This window comes from Pituophis catenifer, unplaced genomic scaffold (assembly GCF_029215685.1).
Source record: "Pituophis catenifer annectens isolate HBS135680 unplaced genomic scaffold, rPitCat1.0.hap2 SCAF_10, whole genome shotgun sequence".
NCBI classification, from domain to species: Eukaryota; Metazoa; Chordata; class Lepidosauria; order Squamata; family Colubridae; genus Pituophis; species Pituophis catenifer.
In genome coordinates this window covers 3,673,309-3,692,790 of record NW_027256890.1, presented here as the reverse complement: position 1 = coordinate 3,692,790, position 19,482 = coordinate 3,673,309, and the positions used below count along the sequence as shown (strand labels likewise).

Here is a 19,482-nt window from a genome sequence, read left to right as displayed (position 1 = left end):
CTGCCTAGCTTGAGCGATGGAAATTCTAATCCCCATGACGGTCGTAAATCCAGGATTCCAGATTGTCCAGCCAGACGGTGGTTCTTGTTTTTTTTTCTGGACTGAGAATTAAAGTGGGGACACCTTCATGGGAAGGAGGTACCCCCCCCCCCCCAATTTAACTGTCTCAAATGCACCCCCCCTTTTTTTTCCCCAACAGGACTCTAATCCATCCTGCCTTTGTTTCCCTTACAGGCACAACGGGAGATGGCTGGGGCGAGCATCGTGTGCCCGAACTCCGGGATCCCTTAGTGCGTCGCATCGCTGACTCTTAGGAGGGACCCCCCCAAAGAAGACTGCTGTCCCCCACTCGCCTTTGACAATGGCCGGATCTACGCAACCGGCAACCCAGACCTGGCGAGGGGCAGAGACCCACTACCCGTCCCACGCCATGTCCTACCCCGTGGCATTAAATCAGCCTCATGTGGTGAGTATCTTTTCTTAGCTCCCAGTCAAACTTTTCATCCAAGCATTGAACATCGTTGCCATTGGCTGGCTGTGGGCGTGCCAGTGGGGCAAGAGTGGGTTTCTGGGCCATGAGGACTAGAGTCTTTGCAGTGTTCTTTGCAAAGGAGATGATCGTGTGATCAGAATTCGGCTGCTGGGCCAGCAGTATGGTTTATGACGGTTGCAGCATTCCAGGGTCATGGGTTCGACAAGCCAAGCCAACGGGAGGGGAAGCTAGATTTACTCAGTGACCATGTGATTTATTTAAGAACCCGCAGTCATTCACATGAAAACCTGGCAGAAAAGGTTGGAGGAGCCCTGGTGGCGCAGTGGTTAGAACGCAGTTTTGCAGGCTGATTCTGCTCATTGCCAGGAGTTCGATCCTGACCGGCTCAAAGTCGACTCAGCCTTCCATTCTTCCGAAGTGGGTAAAATGAGGACCCAGAGGCTGACTCTGTAAATCGCTTAGAGAGGGCTGTAAAGGACTGTGAAGCAGTATATAAGTCTAAGTGCTATTGCTGCTGCTCTTCCTTTCCTTCCTTCCTTCCTTCCTTCCTTCCTTCCTTCCTTCCTTCCTTCCATCCATCCATCCATCCATCCATCCATCCATCCATGGTGCGCAGTGGTTAGAATGCAGTATTGCAGGCTAACTCTGCTGACTGCCAGGAGTTCAATCCTGACCAGCTCAAGGTTGACTCAGCCTTCCGTCCTTACAAGGTCTATAAAATGAGGACCCAGATTGTTGGGGGCAAAAGGCTGACTCTGTAAACCACTTAGAGAGGGCTGTGAAGCGGTATATAAGTCTAAGTGCTGTGGCTATTGTCAACTTGGGAGCGGCTCCCTTAACAGGAGCCTGGTGGCGCATCAGACTAAAGCACTGTTATTAACATCCAGCTGTCTGCAATTACTGTAAATTCAAATCTCACCAGGCTCAAGGTTGACTCAGCCTTCCATCCTTTCTAAGGTAGATAAATTGAGGACCCAGTTTGTGGGGGCAATAAGCTGACTCTGTATAAATATACAAAAGGATGAAGGCTATTGCTTAACGCATTGTAAGCCACCCTGAGTCTCTGGAGAAGGGCGGCATATAAATCAAATTAAAAAAATAAACAAAAAAACAAACAAACAGCTACCTCGCTTAGCAGCATAAATGTTAGCCGTAAATCGAGGACTACCCATACAATACTCTTGAGTGTGCTGGCTCAGCCCTGAGGCTGACCTTTATGGCTCTTCCGTGGACAATCACAATTGCAAGGGGAATCCCCTTCCCCGTGTGCCTTTTAGAAATTGCTAACAATCTTGACAAGGACAAGGCCTGCCATTCCGCATTTTGCAAACAAAGCCCATCTCAGCTGATCAGAGGTCAGATTTCTTTCACACAAACTTAGAGAGACAGCTGGGGAAACGGAAATGCCCTCACTAGGTCAGAACTGAATTTAAAATCCCCTCCAGAAAGAGAGTGTCTCTTTGCAGGCAGAAAGTCTGCATAAAATAAACTATAATTACGCTAATCTGGTGCGTACTTGCACCATCGTTCCTCATTGTCCCGCAACTCTGGGATGAATGTTTGTTTTCCTGCTTTGCTTTGCTTTCTAGATCCAAAGCGAAAGATTTTTTTTTTTTGCAACTGAGAGCAGAGAGAGATCAAAAGGATCCCATTGTAATATCAGGCTTGCCCAAAATAGCCTCTGAGCCTCAATAAAAAAGGAAAAAAAAAAACAATCTTATCATGAGAACTTAAGACTCTTAGAGGCAGGGACCCGTGCCAGGTGTTATTATTAGCATTTGAATAATTCTGACTCCGCGCAGGCTTTTACAAGATAAAAATTCAATAAAAGGCCCACAGTTGGAAGAAAAGGGACAAGGAAATAAGGCTAACCCATCAACTTAAACACATCCTGAACTCCCAAACGGCTTGTACGTAAAACCGAAAACGGGGATAACAATAGCAAGGTCAAAAGTGGAATAGAATAGAATAGAATAGAATAGAATAGAATAGAATAGAATAGAATAGAATAGAATAGAATATGGAAGGGAAGGGAAGGGAAGGGAAGGGAAGGGAAGGGAAGGGAAGGGAAGGGAAGAGAAGAGAAGAGAAGAGAAGAGAAGAGAAGAGAAGAGAAGAGAAGAGAAGAGAAGAGAAGAGAAGAGAAGAGGAGGAGAAGAGAAGAGAAATATGGAATGGAATGGAATTAAATAGAATGGAATAGAGTAGAGTAGAGTAGAGTAGAATAGAAGAATAGAATATACACTGGAATTTTATAAATTCTAAAAAATAAAACCTGAAACAGCAAAAAAAAGAAAAGAAAAGAAAAGAAAAGAAAAAAAGAATAGAATAGAATAGGATAGAATAGAATAACAGAGTTGGAAAGGGATCTTAGAGGTCTTCTAGTCCAACCCCCTGCTCAGGCAGGAAACCTTATACTTGTGATGACAAACCTGTGGTGCCCCACAGTGCCCTCTCTGTCAGCACGCGAGCCGTTGCCCCAGTTCAGCTCTGCTGCGCATGTGCATGCACCTCCTGCTGGCAAGCTGGTTTTTGGGGCTCTGCCGCGCATGTGCGGAGGGCGGGTCATGTGCAGGGGGCTGCATGTGCATGCACGGGGGGTGGGGCATGTGTGAGGGCCGCGTGTGCATGCCTGGGGGGCCAGGGCACATGCACGGGGGCCATGCGCACATTGCATTTTGGCGGTTCAGGCATGCATGCTTTGGGCACTCGGTCCAGAAAAGATTAGCTATCATTGCCCTATACCATTTCAGAAAAATGTCTGTCCAGTCTCTTCTTAAAAGCCTCCAGTGTTGGAGCATTCACAACTTCTGGAGGCAAGTTGTTCCACTGATTAATTGTTTAACTGTCAGGAAATTCCTCCTTAGTTCTAGGTTGCTTCTCTCCTTGATTAGTTTCCACCCATTGCTTCTTGTCCTACCCTCAGGTGCTTTGGAGAATAGATTGACCCCCCCCTCCCCTGGTCCTCCTCTTCACTAGACTAGCCATGCCCAGTTCCTGCAACCGTTCTTTGTATGTTTTAGCTTCCAGTCCCCTAATCATTTTTGTTGCTCTTCTCTGCGCTCTTTCTAGAGTCTCAAATTGGGAGATGCCGAATGATCACATCTTCAAAGTTTGATGGGGGAAAAAATTCTAAACCTTCACAGTAACCTTCGAGTAACTTCTTTTTTTTTTCTGGGAATTTGGCTGTTAATTTTATTAATTTATCGGCAGCATAGATCTGCCACCCACTTCCTCAGCCTTGCTTGGAATTTCCCTGGTCAGTTGGCGGCCCTTGAAACGGCTGGCAACTTTCCTGAGCTGTCGAAATCCAATGATCTTGAGAAGAGAAGCTCTTAATCTACAACAAGGGTCTCCAAACCTGGTGACTGTAAGACTTCTGGACTTCAACTCCCAGAATTCCCCAGGGAGGCCCTTAATAATCTACAGCTGGGGTCTCTAAGCTTGACTCCTTTAAGACTTCTGGACTTCAACTCCCAAAATTCTCCAGGGAGGCCCTTAATAATCTACAGCTGGAGTCTCCAAACTTGACTTCTTTAAGATTTGTGGACCTCAACTCCCAGAATTCCCCAGGAAGGCCCCTAATAATCTACAGCTGGGGTCTCCAAACTTGACTCCTTTAAGACTTGTGGACTTCAACTCCCAGAATTCCTCAGCCAGATAAATCCTGGTGATGTTCTCCATGCTAGCTGGGGAATCCTTGGGTGGGTGTGGGGGCACAAGTCTTAAATTTGCGAAGCTTGGAGACCCCCTGATGTATAAGAAGGGAGATACGAATTATGGGCTCCATCAGAGTTGGAAGCCTAGTAAGATGTCTTTACGCGGTTGATGGGTTGTTTTCTTCAATCTCCCAAGTATTTCTTATAGCCTCATTGACACCATGGATGATAGTTAATGGGTGCCCAGATGTGATTTAGGGATCCACTTTAGGATCCCTGTATAGTGATGGTGATTTATTTGAAAACGTTGGCGTTCTCCAACGACTGTAGGAAATGCTTTCCTTCACGTTGTTGAGTTCAGAGTATCAACTGAGCAGAGAAGGTCTTGTGGTTGGACACTGGTTGACTCTCTTCCCCTATTCACACCACACTGTGTGTTCTTCAGCCTTATTTCAGAAAGGCAGGACAAGAAGCAATGGGTTGAAGCTTGTCAAAGAGAGATCCAGCTTAGAAGTAAAGAGAAATTGCCTCCTGGAATTGTTCCTAGAAAGCCTCTGGAGCCTGGGGAGGGCAAGGCCATCACGTGCCAAAAGTGGGGGTCGCACATGCATGCGTGCGGGGGGGCACATTGAATTATGGGTGTGGGCACGCAGACGCGCAATCCCCCGGCACTCCCCTCGTTTTTGGCACGCGATGGCAAAAAGGTTAGCCATCACTGGCATATAAATTGAACCAATAAATAAATAAATAAATAAATAAAATAAGTACTCCTGCTTGAGCAAGGGGTTGGACTCAGGGTGAAATGTAAAATTTGTTGCTACCGGTTCTGTGGGCGTGGCTTGGTGGGGCGGGGGTAATGTGATGGTGGGCGTGGCCAACTTTTTTTTTTTTTTTAAACTTTTCAAAGCATTTTTTCTAATGCTTTGAAAAGCCTTTGCCGATCAGATAACTCAGCTGGGATCGTCAGAGACTTTTCAAAGCATTTTTTTTTACCACCTCTTTGGCCAAGAGGTTGCAGAAAAAAATGCTTTGAAAAGCCTCTGACGATCCCAGCTGAGCCGCACGATCATCAGAGGTTTTTTTTTTTTTTTTTTACTTTTAAAAGCATTTTTTTGTCGGAAGAGGTTGTAGAAAAAATGCTTTTAAAAGTTTTAAAAAAAGCCTCTGATGATTGTGCGGCTCAGCTGGCCGTGGTGGTGTGGAGGGGGGGGGGGCGCAGGGATTTTTGTTACCAGTTCTCCGAACCGCCCGCCGCCATTGCTACCGGATCGGGCGATCCAGTCCGAACCAGGAGCATTTCACCTATGGTTGGACTAGAAGATCTCTGAGGTCCCTTCCAGTCCTGCGATTTTATGTTCTAAGGTACCTTTTGAAAGCTTTTGAGATGAATGAGGTGGCCACCTCCAGGCATTTAGAATCGCTCTAGGAGAGTGTATGAATTAACCAATAAAGGAGAACCTTTATAGCTCAGGGTTAAACTGTAGGATCCTTGGTGTTTCTGAGCTTGGAGGTTTTCTTGCAGACCTTGCATGACCCAACTAGGTAATATCATCAATGGAGAAGGAATACGGTGACAAGGAAGGGCATCCGGCCATTAAAACACTCTGCTAGCTCCATTCAGTTGCCCAGACTCCACCCCGCAAGGGATTATGGGGTGAAGTGAAGACGATTTCATGACCCAACTAATGAGAATATTTGTAGCTCAGGGTTCAACTATGGAGCCCTTGGTGTCCTCTGATCTTGGATGGTTGCTTGTAGACATTTCATTGCCCAACTAGACAACGTCATCAGTACCAAGAGAAGAGAATATTTGTAGCTCAAGTTTCAACTGTTAGGTTCTTGGTGGTCTCTGAGCTTGGCTGCTTTCTTGCAGATGTTTCAGGACCCAAACTACCGTATTTTTCGGAGTATAAGACACACATTAGTTTTGGGGAGGAAAACAAGGAAAAAAAATTTCTGCCCCGGCCTACCAGTTTCCATCGGTATTCATCTGGCTAGCTTCCTTGCAGCAAACAGCAAACAGCCTGGTCAGCTTCAGCACATTATCGCAGCCTGATTCAGCATGAGCAGCTGATTGGCGGTTGGATCGGCCTCCTGGAATACTGCCAATCAGCTGTTCCAGGCTGCGGGGATCGCCGTCGCCCATTGCTGGCTCTGCGTGTCGTGTTTTTGGCCTCTGCACGCTCCATTTTTGACCCGTTCTAGGCTGCCGTGATCACCACAGCACATTGCTGCCTCAGCATGTTGCACTTTTGGCCACCACACGCCCCATTTTTGGCCTCTGCGCATCGTGTTTTTGGCCTGTTCTAGGCGGCAGAGATTCCTGCCGCCACCGCCAATCCCTGCTGCCTGGAACCGGCTGAAAACTCGACGTGTGGAGGCCAAAAATGGGGTGTGTGGACGCTGAAAATGCGACGCATGGAGGTGGCGATTGGCGGCAATGTTCTGTGGTGATCCCCACAGCCTGGAATGGGTCTAAAATGGGGTGTGTGGAGGCCGGAAACGGGGGGCCGGCGGGTGGGTGGGGCTTTGGCAACATTCGCTGTATAAGATGCACAGACATTTCCATCCACTTTTTGGGAGTGGGAAGTGCGTCTTATACTCCGAAAAGTATGTTAGGTAACATCACCTTATTCCTGTATGAATTAAGGAATGACTTCATTGAGTTGCAAAGTGGCCTACCATTTACAACCTGACCTGGGTTAGCACATTGGGCGAATCCAGCCTTTATTGGGTTAGTCCAGGTGTCAGCAACCTGCAGCTCCGGAGCCGCATACGGCTCTTTGGGCCCTCTGCTGTGACTCCCTGTCAGGTGATCCCACCACTGGCTGGCCCCGTCTGTCAACCTCCCCTCCCAATCACTCCTCGCCTGGCCTGAGAAGGTAAGGGCGACGGCGGGGGATGGAGAAGTAGCCGGGGCAGAGACACAGAGAGGGGGAGAGAGAGAGAGACATAGAGAGATACAGAGAGAGAGGGGGGAGGGAGGGAGAGAGAGATGTCAAAAGGGTTATGTGGTTCCTGGTGTTTTTTAACCACCGGTTCTCTGCCCTAATGACTGGCTGGGTAGGCGTGGCTAGGGGTTGGTGGTCATGTGATTGGTGGAAGTGAGTCATGTCGAGTTGGCCACGCCCACTCAGTTTTTGTGGCTCCCGATGTTTTCTTTTCTGTGGGAAACGGGTCTAAATGGCTCTTTTGAGTGTTTAAGATTGCAGACGTGACACGGGGCAAAACATGTTTTACAAAGCCAACCCGTTGTAGCTTCTGTCAGGAAGTGTGGTTACAGCCACCTGGGATTGGGCCTGAAGCGCAAAATCCAGACCTGGAGTCAGGGTGGGAGTCTGGGGCTGAGGAGGAGGTCCAGACACAGATAAGAGTGCCTTGAAATGAAGGCCAAACAGGGATACCCAAGTACTGGGGGGGGGGGGGGGAATGAATCAGGAAGGAAATCTTAACCAAGATGTTAAACTTCTGGAGAATATTCCGGTACAGTTGATGCGGTTTTGACTCTAAAGATGACCGTTAATTTTGAGGAACTTCTTCCTTTGACCAAAGAGTGGTTGACTAGGGGTTTTCTTTACTTCTCCTTTTTTTTTGTCTTCTTCTGAGTACTTTTGACCTAGATGTATACATTATGGAGCCTTCGATGTACCTCAAAGTTCTCTAGACTCTCCCATGCAACTAAAGTGAAGACGTTTCCTCAAATTGTGGGTTTCTTCTCATGTTGCATCACTCTTTAAGTTTTCTCTGCGGAGGCTTCGTCAGGAGGTTACAGAAAACCCAACCGCTTGGTTTCCAGTTCTGGCCCTGCGGAAGGAGAAGAGTTTTGGGGAATAAGCGAGCAGGGGATTAAAATTTCCTGTCTGGCTTTGTTTTTCCAGAAGAACCCAAAAGCCAAAGGTAGAAGATCAAGGATAAGGGATATAGAGCAGGGGATCCCCAGCCAGAGTCTCCAACCTTGGCAATTTTAAAGCTGGAGGACTTCAACTCCCAGAGTTCCCCAGCCAGGGTCTCCAACCTTGGCAATTTAAAAGCTGGAGGACTTCAACTCCCAGAGTTCCCCAGCCAGGGTTTTCAACCTTGGCAGCTTTAAGCCTGGATGACTTCAACTCCCAGAGTTCCCCAGCCAGGGTCTCCAACCTTGGCAATTTAAAAGCTGGAGGACTTCAACTCCCAGAGTTCCCCAGTCAGGGTTTTCAACCTTGGCAGCTTTAAGCCTGGATGACTTCAACTCCCAGAGTTCCCCAGCCAGCGTCTCCAACCTTGGCAGCTTTAAACCTGGAGGACTTCAACTCCCAGAGTTCCCCAGCCAGCCAGAATTCCCCAAAGCTGGCTGGGGAATTCTGGGAGTTGAAGTCCTCCAGGCTTAAAGTTGCCAAGGTTGGAGACCCCTCATATAGACAATGCACCATCCCGAGGTCACACAATCCCCTTTTGCGACCTTCTGGCAAGCAAAGTTGATGGGGAAGCCAGATCCGCTTAACAACCATGTGACTAACTTAACAACAGCAGGGAATTCACTTAACAACTGTGGCAAAAAAAGCTTGTCAAAAGGTTGTTCATTGATGGTATTTTGTCCTACTTATAGAGGGCATCTGTGCATCAATCATGGCTAGTATGAATTCAGTTCTATGTTGTCCGTATCATACGGCTCTGGTCAAATCCAGATGATTTTCCAAAATGCAGGGAAAACTTCCCAAAGGTGCTTTTTTCAAGAGGCAACTGGACTTCCTGGTTTTTCTTTGAAGACGTTTCACTTCTGATCCAAGAAGCTTCTTCAGCTCTGACTGAACAGTGGGGAATGGAAGGTATATGCAGTACAATGCAGTGAGCCATTTTCAGATCTGTACCTTGGGGAAACAAAACAACCACTTCATAAACACATGGCACAACACAGGAGAACAAACCCATCAGAGGTAGATTCAGCAGTTCATCTGCATTTCAAAGACAAAGGCCACTCTTTTGAAGACTGCAAAGTCCACATAGTGGACAGAGAGGACCGCTGGTTTGAAAGAGGGGTCAAAGAGGCCATCTGTGTCCAAATTGAACAGCCCTCTCTCAACAGAGGGGGAGGGGTAATCTGCAACACAGTCCTTTCAGCAGTTCCAAGAAGGCTCCACACCCATTTGCACTGCTCCGGTGACCCTGATGACACAGATAAACTCCAGGTGGTCTCAACAACCCTCTAAAAGGATGCAAATGACCAGCCGTCTGCAAGGAGTATAAATCCTTCCATGCCCCACCATCCAGTCAGAGTTGAAGAAGCTTCTCGGATGAGAAGCAAAACGTCTTCAAAGAAAAACCAGAAAGTCCAGTTCCCTCTTAAAAACAAAGCACCTGTGGGACCTGGATTTATCTATCTATCTATCTATCTATCTATCTATCTATCTATCTATCTATCTATCTATCTATCTATCTATTGGTTCGATTTATATGCCGCCCTTCTCTGGAGACTCAGGGCAGCTTACAATGCGTTAAGCAGTAGCCTTCATACTTTTGCACCTGCTTAGTAGGGCTTTCGCGCCCCCCCCCCAGAGGCGTTCTTTTTTATACAAAGTCAGCTTATTGCCCCCACAATCCGGGTCCTCATTTTACCTACCTCGGAAGGATGGAAGGCTGAGTCAACCTTGAGCCTGGTGAGATTTGAACTTGCAGTAATTGCAGGCAGCTGGTGCTACTTAACAGGACTTTAGTCTGCTGCGCCACCAAGGCTGTTACGGATGATGGAGAAACTCCATAGACAGGGAAAGCTTCGAAATGATTGCAGGTAGTCCTCAACTTACAACCACAACTGACCCCCAAAATATAGGTTGCTAAGTGAGACCTTTGTTAAGTGAGTTTCGCCTCGTTTTATGACCTTTCGTGCCACGATTTGTTAAGCGAATCATTGCAGTTGTTAAATTAGCCACACAGTTGTTAAGTGAATCTGGCTTCCCCACGGATTTTGCTGGTCAGAAGGTCACAAAAAGGGATCCCGGGATTCTGGGGACACTGCGGCCGTCATAAATACGAACCGGTTTGCCGAGTGTCTGGATTGTGATCCCGTGACGATGGGGAGGTTGCAATGGTCGTAAAGTGTGAAAAAGGTCCCTAAGTCAGTTTTTTTCAGTGCCATTGTAACTTCAAACGGTCACTAAGTGAAGTGTTGTAAGTAGAGGACTATACCTATATGTGATTTTGACCTGAAGGTTTATTTTTCTGTTTTAGGATGTGAGTCTCTTGGAATATCAGCACCATCCCAGAGAATACCCTTCCCACCTGCCCCCAGGGTCTCTCTTACACCCCCAACGGCGCAGACCCTCCCTGTTATCTGAATTTCAGCCGGGAAATGAAAGGTAAGGCCAAAGAGATGGGACACGTTTGAGGTTCTAACAGATTTTTTTTCTTCCCCAAAGATACTTATGACCCAGTTTTGAAGTTTGCACACAGATACACACACACACACACACACACACAGAGACCAGTGGTGGGTTGCTCCCAGTTCGCACTGGTTCGCAAGAACCGGTAGTAAAAAATTGTAGTAGTTCGGAGAACCGGTAATAACATTGGCTGGCCACGTCCCTGAACTGGTTCCCGGCCCAGTCGCCATTCGTTTACCCCGCCCACCTCATCAGAGGGTTTTTTTTTTTTTTACTTTAAAAAGCATTTTTTCTACAACCTCTTCGGCTGAAAAAATGCTTTTAAAAGGGGAAAAAAAAGACTGATGATCGCGCAGCTCAGCTGGGATCGTCAGAGCCTTTTAAAAGCATTTTTTCTACAACCTCTCCGGCCAAAGAGGCTATAGGAAAAAAAATGCCTTTAAAAGCCTCTAACAATCCCAGCTGAGTTGCCTGATCGCCAGAGGCTTCTAAAAGCATTTTTTCCTGCATCCTCTTAAAGTTGTAGAAAAAATGCTTTTAAAAGTAAAAAAAAAAAAAAAAAAAAAAAAAGGTTGGCCACGCCCACCAGTCACATTACCCCCACCAGGCCACACCCACAAAATAAGCCACACCCACAGAACCGGTAGTAAAAAAATTTAGAACCCACCCCTGACAGAGACCATATTCTGTGTGCTGGACAACTGGTCACGTGACTGCAGTTACCACAATTTTTCCTCAAAACGATGGCTTGCTTCCGATTGGAGCATCATGTCGCATTTGCTCGACAACCCTAGAGTGCGCATCACAACGGCCCCGGTCACACGATGATCCGCGTGGTTACGACTTAAAAGGGTTGTCACTGCCAGGCTCAACTATAGTCGTACGTTGAGGACTATCTGTACGGCAAGAGTTTGTGAAGTCAGCCAGGGAAAGTTGGATTCATTTAATGACCCTGCGATTCAGCCAACAAGTGCGGTGATTCACTTAACAACCGTATGTTCTGACCCAGCTTCCCAAATATGACAAACCCTCTGTAGTTAAATCAACGCTTCCTTTATTAGGAGCGCCAGCAGGCAAAAAGTTTCTCTCTCAACGCAGACTAATAACTCAGTCCGGCAGGGAAATGAATAGTTGTCTGCCACATCTATTTGTCTCTGCCTCCCGCCTTTTATCCCCAGAGTTAGGGTGGGGCTTCGCTAGCAGCAGTGGCTCTTCCATTCCAAGGACCGGCCCATAGATTTCCACTGCTCTCCTCTCCTCTGCGCTTTCGCGCATCAGGCATTGGACCCAGCTGTTCCTCCTCTTCCTCATCAGCCACCTCCAGACCTGCGGGCTGTTGACTCTCCATCTGAGGGCTGACAGATGACCCAGGCTCCACCTCTGTTTCTCTCTCTCTCTCTGCCAGCTCCATTCCCTCTTTTCCCCTCGGAGCTCTCAAGCTGCCTTGATGCTGACCCTGACTCCCACACCTCCCTCTCCTCCTTCTCTGATTCAGCTGCTAGAGGCGCCGGTGGCCGAGAGGCCACAACAGAAGGTGGGTCGGTCATTGGGAGCAGAGATTTACTGTTCCGAGCTTTCGGACTTATGCCAGAGCCCATCTTCAGGGAATTTCTCTCTACTGAAACACGACTCAAAGAACAGCCCAAAAGGACATATTTTGGTGGAAAGAAATTCCCTGAACTTTTGGCATAAGCCCAAATGCTTGGAAGAATAAATATCTGGTCCTGGTGACCGGCCCACCTTTAATCTCGCATCATTATCCTCGGACACGTATATCTGCCTCCATTCGTGATAATAATAATAATAATAATAATATTTTGCATTGCTCCTACTGTGATGTTGGATTCCTTATGGAACCAGCCATTATTGATAAGCATAAGATACAAGACATTTTTTCTTAAAATTTTCTCGTTGCTTTCTTAGTTCGACTTTGGAGTTTGTCTTTTTGGGTTTGTGAAGCTTTCTTTAAGATGATAAAGACGGCTTTACGAATTGTCATGGGACCCTTCCCTTCGTTTCCCCATTCTTCCCTTCCCTCCACTTCCCATCTCCTCCTCCTCTTCCTCTCCTCCTTCTCCTTTTCCTTCCCCTTCTTCTCTTTTCATTCTTGTTTCTCCATTCATTCTTCTCCCCCATTCTTCCTTCTATTGTCCTCTTCTTCCTCCTCTTCTTCCTCCTCTCCTCCTCCTCCTTTTCCTTCCCCTTCTTCTCCTTTCATTCTTGTTTCTCCATTCATTTTTCTCCCTCATTCTTCCTTCTATTCTCCTCTTCCTCCTCCTCTTCCTCCTCTTCTTCCTTCCCCTTCTTCTCCTTTCATTCTCCATTCATTCTTCTCCCCCATTCTTCCTTCTGTCCTCCTCTTCCTTCCTCCTCTTCCTCCTCCTTCCCCATCAATTTATTCCCCTTCCGTCCCCCTTTCGCCTTCCTTTCTCCTTCTCTCCCCTTCCCTTGCTTCTGAGTCCTAAGATAATTGGCAATGGGAGAAACGATCTAAAAAAACCCCACATCACGGGTGAAATCCAATTTTTTTACTACCGGTTCTGTGGGCGTGGCTTGGTGGGCATAGTGTGGCTTAGTGGGCATGGCTTGGTGGGTGTGGCAGGGGAAGGATACTGCAAAATCCCCATTCCCACCCCACTCTGGGGCCAGCCAAAGGTGGTATTTGCTAGTTCTCCAAACTACTCAAAATTTCCGCTACCGGTTCTCCAGAACCTGTCAGAACCTGCTGGATTTCACCCCTGCCCTACACTATTTAAAATAGATCGGCTTGGAGCTCCTTGACCCAATCTCTTTTCACTTCCCTGCAGATCCCAGGAGACGCACTCTCGGACCGAGTCCCATTCGTATCTCTCGGATCTGAGCAAAGCGTCGGAAATCGAGTTTATTGAGACCAAGCGGCCTCGGATGGAGCTGTTACAGGAGCCACTGCTGAGGCCTCCGGCTCTGCTCAGCCAGGGCGGAACAGAGGGTTTCTCCAGGGTAAGCTGGAAAGAGAAGGTGCACAGGGAGTCCTTGAATTACGACTGTAATAGAGCCCGCCCGTTATAGTCCTAAAATCGATAGAAGAGAATGTTTGTAGCTCGGGGTTGAAATGAGGGGTCCTTGGTGGTTGGTGGTCTTCTTGCAGATGTTTCATGACCCAGCTAGGTAACATGATCAGTGCTAGGAGGGAATGGGGTTTGCAGAAGGGAGAAAGGAGGAGGAAGAGGACTGTGGGGTCCTTGGTGCTCTCTGTAGTTGGTGGTTTGCTTACAGACGTTTCATGACCCAACTATATAACATCATCAGTGCTAGAAGAAAGAGGGGTTTGTGAAGTGGAGGAGAAGGAGACGGGAGGAGGAGGAAGGTGACAATGACTGTGAGGTTCTTGGGGTTCTCTGAGCTTGGTGGCTTTCTTGCAGACGTTCCATGACCCAACTAGGTAATATCATCAGTCCTAGAACTGAATGGGGTTTGTGGAGTGGAGGAAAAGACGGGAGGAGGAGGAGGAGAATGACTGTAGGGTTTTTGGGGTTCTCTGAGCTTGGAGGTATTCTTGCAGATGTTTCGTGACCCAACTAGGTAATAACAGGAGGAGGAGGAGGATGGGAGGTCCTTGGTGCTCTCTGAGCCTGGTGGGTTTCTTGTAGATGTTTCATGACCCAACTAGGGAATGCCATCAGTGCTAGGAGGGAGTGGGATTTGTGGAGTAGAATGAGACAGAAGAGGAGGAGGAGGAGGAGAACAAGAACAATGACTGTGGGGTTCTTGGGGTTCTCTGAGCTTGGTGGTCTTCTTGCAGACATTTCATGACCCAACTAAGTAATAGCAGGAGGAGGAGGAGGAGGAGGAGGAGGAGGAGGAGGAGGAGGAGGAGGAGGAGGAGGAGGAGGAGGAGAAGAATGGGGGTCCTTGGTGCTCTCTGAGCTTGATTGTTTTCTTGCAGATGTTTCATGACCAAACTAGGGAACATCATCAGTGCTAGAAGGGCGTGGGGTTTGCTCTCTGTTTCTAGACAGGTGGCTTGCCCTGTCAGTGATGGTGGGAGTATTTCTTGGTAGAGCTGTTGTTGACTGTTTGATGGTTTGCCTGAGTTGGAGGTTGGGTCATGCCTGAACTTTGGCAGAAGCTGAGATCGCTAAATCCTCTGCCGTGGGGGTGGGGGTGGGGGTGAGCGGGGCAGGGGGGATGACTAGGTCATCTGAGATGTCCAGGGGCCTGCCAAGATGATGGAGAGACTTGGCTCTTAGTGGCTTCAAAGAAGGCAACCATCCCCACCCCTACCAGCCAGCTGTCTAAAGACAGGAAGTTGTGAGTTGTGAGGAGAGGATAATGGCTCGGGTCCTTCTGGAGGACACAGAGGGAGTGACAGTTGGTGTTACGGAACAATGAAGGTCTTGTCTCTCTCTTCCTTGCTCGTTAGGAAATCGAGATGGCCAACTTGGATGGGGGAAGTTGGTGGGAAGCAGCTGTTTGGAGGGCCCAGCCAGGCAGCTTCTCCCTGGTTTAAGGTTACAGATGGAGTCATCTGGAGAAAGAAGGGAGGGTTCTGGGTGAGGAGTGAAGGACAGTTGCCAAGTCAACAGGCCCAAGTTGGCTGCATTCAGACGACGAGAAGCTTTGGGTGGGTTCCAAGAAGGTCATCCCTTGAGTTTTCCTAGAGGTTCCTCAGAAGAAGCTTTCTTCTCATGAACTTCCGTTCCCCCCTTTTCCCATCTGCAGGATCGAGGCATTACCGGGAAACTGGAGCCCGTTTCTCCCATCACTTCTGCTCACCCTGACTTGGAACTGGATCTACTCCATCCCGGCTCTCGAAGGAGGAGCTGATCCAGAACATGGACCGTGTGGACAGAGAGATCACCATGGTGGAACAGCAGATCTCCAAGTTGAAAAAAAAGCAGGTAACAAGATGCCTAACGGAAATCGGTCGAGAACTTTTTCATCCAGATTTCAACCCGAGAAGGTCTAGAGTGGAGTCAATCAGAGGCATGAATCCATTTTGATCGGGTTCTAGGTGTGGACTAGATCACTTCCTTTTGGCCAGGTAGAAGACGGGACGGGGGGGGGGGGGGCAGGCAGCATAGCACGAGGGTGGGAGGAGACAAGGCAGTTTTTAGAGATTCAGGAGCATCAGGCAAAAAACATCAACAAAATCGAGATTTTCCCAGGATTGGGCTGAATGACAGCAGTGTCCAGATACAGCTATACAGGTAGTCCTCGACTTACGGTGGCAATTGGGACCAGAATTTTGGTTGTTAAGCGAGTTATCACATGACTGGCTCTGATTTTACGGCCATTTTGTCCGTGGCGATTAAGAGAATTCAGGCAGTCGTTAAACGAAACCCTTTCCCAATGGAGAACTCTGCTTGAAGGAAGCCCAGCTAGGGAAGTCGCAAATCACAAATCCCTAGGACGCCGCGAACGTCATAAAGGGGAGCCAGGTTGTGCGACGGTTTTAACTTGGGTGGGTTATAAGTCGCTTCTCCCAAGGCTGTCGTAACTTTGAACCATCGTGAAATGAACCGTTGTAACTCGAGGACTGCCTGTATGGCAATTTGTAGGGAGGTGACGGGGGCATTCCAGGGAGTGCTGGTCTCTGTGAGAGGGGGGACTTATTTTCGATTTCTCCTCTGCTTCTGCAGCAACAGCTGGAGGAAGAAGCAGCCAAACCCGCTGGAGCCCGAGAAGTCCATCTCTCCCCCACCCCTGGAGTCGAAGCACCGCAGTCTGGTCCAGATCATCTACGACGAGAATCGGGTGAGCTGTGCTCTTGAACCCGGGTTACAGTTTGGAAAGCGGTGCCTCCTGCCTGGTTAAAGCTGGAGGGCGCAGCGGACATCTCTTTGCTCTGGGAGATCCCAGCCAGCTACTTCTCAGGAGAAGAGGGAGGGAGGGAGGGAGAGATTGGATGGGTGGGTGGGGTGGATGTGAGTGGGTGGGTAGAGGGAGGGAGGGAGGGAGGGAGGGAAGGAGGAAGGGATGGATGGATGTGAGTGGGTGGAGGGAGGGAAGGATGGATGGATGAATGGGAGGGAGGAGGGAGGAGGGAGGGAGAAATGGATCGATGGATGGATCGATAGATGGATGGAGGCATGGGTGGGTGGGTGGAGGAAGGGAGGGAGGGGTGAGTGGATGGAGAAATGGGGTGGATGGATGGAGGGAGGGAGGGAAGGATGGATGTGAGTGGGTGGGTAGAGGGAGGAAGGGGTGGGTGGGTGGAGGGAAGGATAGATGAAGGAAGGAAGGATGGATGGATGGATCGATAGATGGATGGAGGCATGGGTGGGTGGGTAGAGGAAGAGAGGGAGGGGTGGATGGATGGAGAAACGGGATGGAGGGAAGGATGGAGGGAGGAAGGGAGGGATAGATGGATGTGAGGGTGGGTAGAGGGAGGAAGGGGTGGGTGGGTGGAGAAACGGGGTGGGTGGATGGATGGAGGGTGAATGGATGGACGGAGAAATGGATGGATTGATAGAAAAGATAGACAGAAGACGGACGGGTGGATGGATGGAGATGGAAAGAGCGAGAGATGGAGAGAGAGAGAGAGAAAGAGAGGAAGAGATGGGCATAGACTGAGAGAGAAAAATAACCTTAAACGAATTATTGTTATATTCCTTTCCTTCGTGGGGTTGTCCAGACTATTTCTCAGGGACCTAAAGTTCCTCCTTTGAGAGAGCCACCAACTCACTTCTCATTGTTGGGGGTTTTCACCCCCTCCTCCATCAGTGGGGTGACGGGAGACTAGAAAGGGAAGATGACTCTAACTGGGATATTACAGAGTCTTTAAACAACGTAGCTTTGTTCCCATGATGGAGGGGATGCCAGAGACCCCCAGCCCACCCTGGGAATAACTGGAGGGCCTTTAAAAAAAATGGCCACTTGCTCATTGACCGGGTTGGAGTCGATTATGTGCCCTCAATCCTGGTCCCTTCCCCTGAAGACGTAGGGAAGTGGGGTCAGCCGTGGTTGTTTGAATAGGGCCCAGATGCCCCCCCCCCGGCGTGATTACCCCAAAGATGCTTTTTCAAGAGGAAACTGGACTTTCTTTTTCCTTGAAGACGTTTTGCTTCTCATCCAAGAAGCTTCTTCAGCTCTGACTGGATGGTGGACGATGGATGGATCGATATTCCTTGCAGACAGCTGGTCATTTGCATCCTTTGAGAAGGTCGTTGAGGCAACTTGGAGGTTTGTCTGTGTCATAGGAGTCACCTGAGTGGTGCAAATGGTTCCTGTAGTCTGCAATTTTTTTATCTGGAAGGTGACCCTAAGGACCCAGACAAACCTCCAAGTGGCCTCAAGGACCCTCTAAAAGGATGCAAAAGGATGCAAATGAGCCTTGGTAGTACAGTGGTCTAAAGCACCCTGTTATTAAGAACAGCTGCCTGCAATTACTGCAGGTTCGAATCTCACCAGGCTCAAGGTTGACTCAGCCTTCCATCCTTTCTAAGGTAGGTAAATTGAGGACCCAGATTGTGGGGGCAATAAGCTGACTTTGTATAAATATACAAAAGTATGAAGGCTATTGCTTAACGCATTGTAAGCCGCCCTGAGTCTCCGGAGAAGGGCGGCATATAAATCAAATTAAAAAAAAAAAAAAATGACCAGATGCCTGCAAGGAATATCAATCCTTCCATTCTCAACCATCCAAGTCAGAGCTGAAGAAGCTTCTTGGATGAGAAGCAAAACGTCTTCAAGGAAAAACCAGAAAGTCCAGTTGCCTCTTGGGAAAAAAGCACCTTTGGGACCCTCATGACCGGGATGATTGAGAATCTCCACAGACTTTCAGCCTAGAACTAAGGAGGAGGAATTTCCTGAGAGTGAGAACAATTAACCAGTGGAACCAAGTTGCCTTCAGAAGTTGTGGATGCTCCAACACCGGAGGTTTTGAAGAAGAGACTGGGCAGCCAGTTGTCTGGAATGGTAGAGGGTCTCTTGCTTGAACGGGGGGTGGACTAGAAGACCTCCAAGGTGTTATTCTGTCTTCTGTTATTCTGTCTTCTGAATATGCGTTCTTCAGCATTGCAAAATGAACCTGGCGAAGACCAGCAGATTATTTTTCATTTGTCCCCAAAGCTCTGCAGTTGTTCCTGGCCTCGCTCACTCGATGCGGAACGCCTGTCAGCTTCCCTTTTGGAGTTGACCTCATCCTTCCCCGTTACTTGTCTCCCGCTCTCTCTCTCTCTCTCTCTCTCTCTCTCTCTCTCTCTCTCTCTCTCTCTCTCGTTCTCTCTCTTTCTCTTCCTCTCCCCCTCTTCTCTTTCTTTCTCTCTCTCTTGCTCTCCTCTCTTTTTCCTTCTCTCGCTCTTTCTCTCTTCTCTCTGTCTCCTCTCACTCTTTCTCTCTCCTCTGTCCTCTCTCTTTCTCTTTCTCTCCTTTCTCTCTTCCTCCCCCTCTTCTCTTTCTCTATTTCTTTTCTCTCTCTCACTCTCTCTCCTCTCCCTCCTCTCTCTTCTCTCTTTCTCTTTTTTCTCTTTCTCTCCTCTCTCTCATTCTCTCCCTCTCTGTTTATGTCTCTATTTCTCTCTCCTCTCTCTCTTTCTCTTTCTTTATCTCCTCTCTCTCTCTTGTTCTCTCTCTCTCCCTTCCTCTCTCTTTTCCTCTCCCCCGTCTTCTCTTTCTCTTTCTCTTTCTTTCTCTCTCTCTTTCTCTCTCTCTTTCTTTTTCTCACTTTCTCTCTTCTCTCTGTCTCCTCTCTCTTTCTCTCTTCTCTCTCTTTTTCTTTCTCTCTTTCTCTCCTTTCTCTCTCCACTCTCCTCTCTCTCTTCCTCCCCCTCTTCTTTTTCTCTCTCCCTCTCTCTCCTCTCCCTCTCCCTCTCTCTCTTCTCTCTTCTCCTCTTTCTCTCCTCTCTCTCATTCTCTCCCTCTCTCTGTTTCTGTCTTTCTTTCTCTTTCCTCTCTCTCCTTTCTCTCTCCCCCTCTCCCTCTGCCTCTCTCTCTCCTTTCTCTTTTTCTCTCCTCTCTCTCTCTCTCTCCCTCTTCCCCCACCCCTCCCAGT

General features: G+C 48.3%; 1 protein-coding gene across 1 annotated transcript in view; it reads left to right on the top strand.

Moving 5' to 3' along the window:
- Window positions 1–361: 361 nt before the first annotated feature.
- NCOR2 (nuclear receptor corepressor 2) overlaps window positions 362–19,482 on the top strand; it is a 170,045-nt gene continuing 150,924 nt past the window's right edge. Inside the window, 7 exon segments of the mRNA XM_070951279.1 lie at window positions 362–466; window positions 10,357–10,484; window positions 13,316–13,487; window positions 15,210–15,282; window positions 15,285–15,388; window positions 16,130–16,156; window positions 16,158–16,244. Of these exon segments, the coding sequence (XP_070807380.1) occupies window positions 362–466; window positions 10,357–10,484; window positions 13,316–13,487; window positions 15,210–15,282; window positions 15,285–15,388; window positions 16,130–16,156; window positions 16,158–16,244 (696 nt within the window).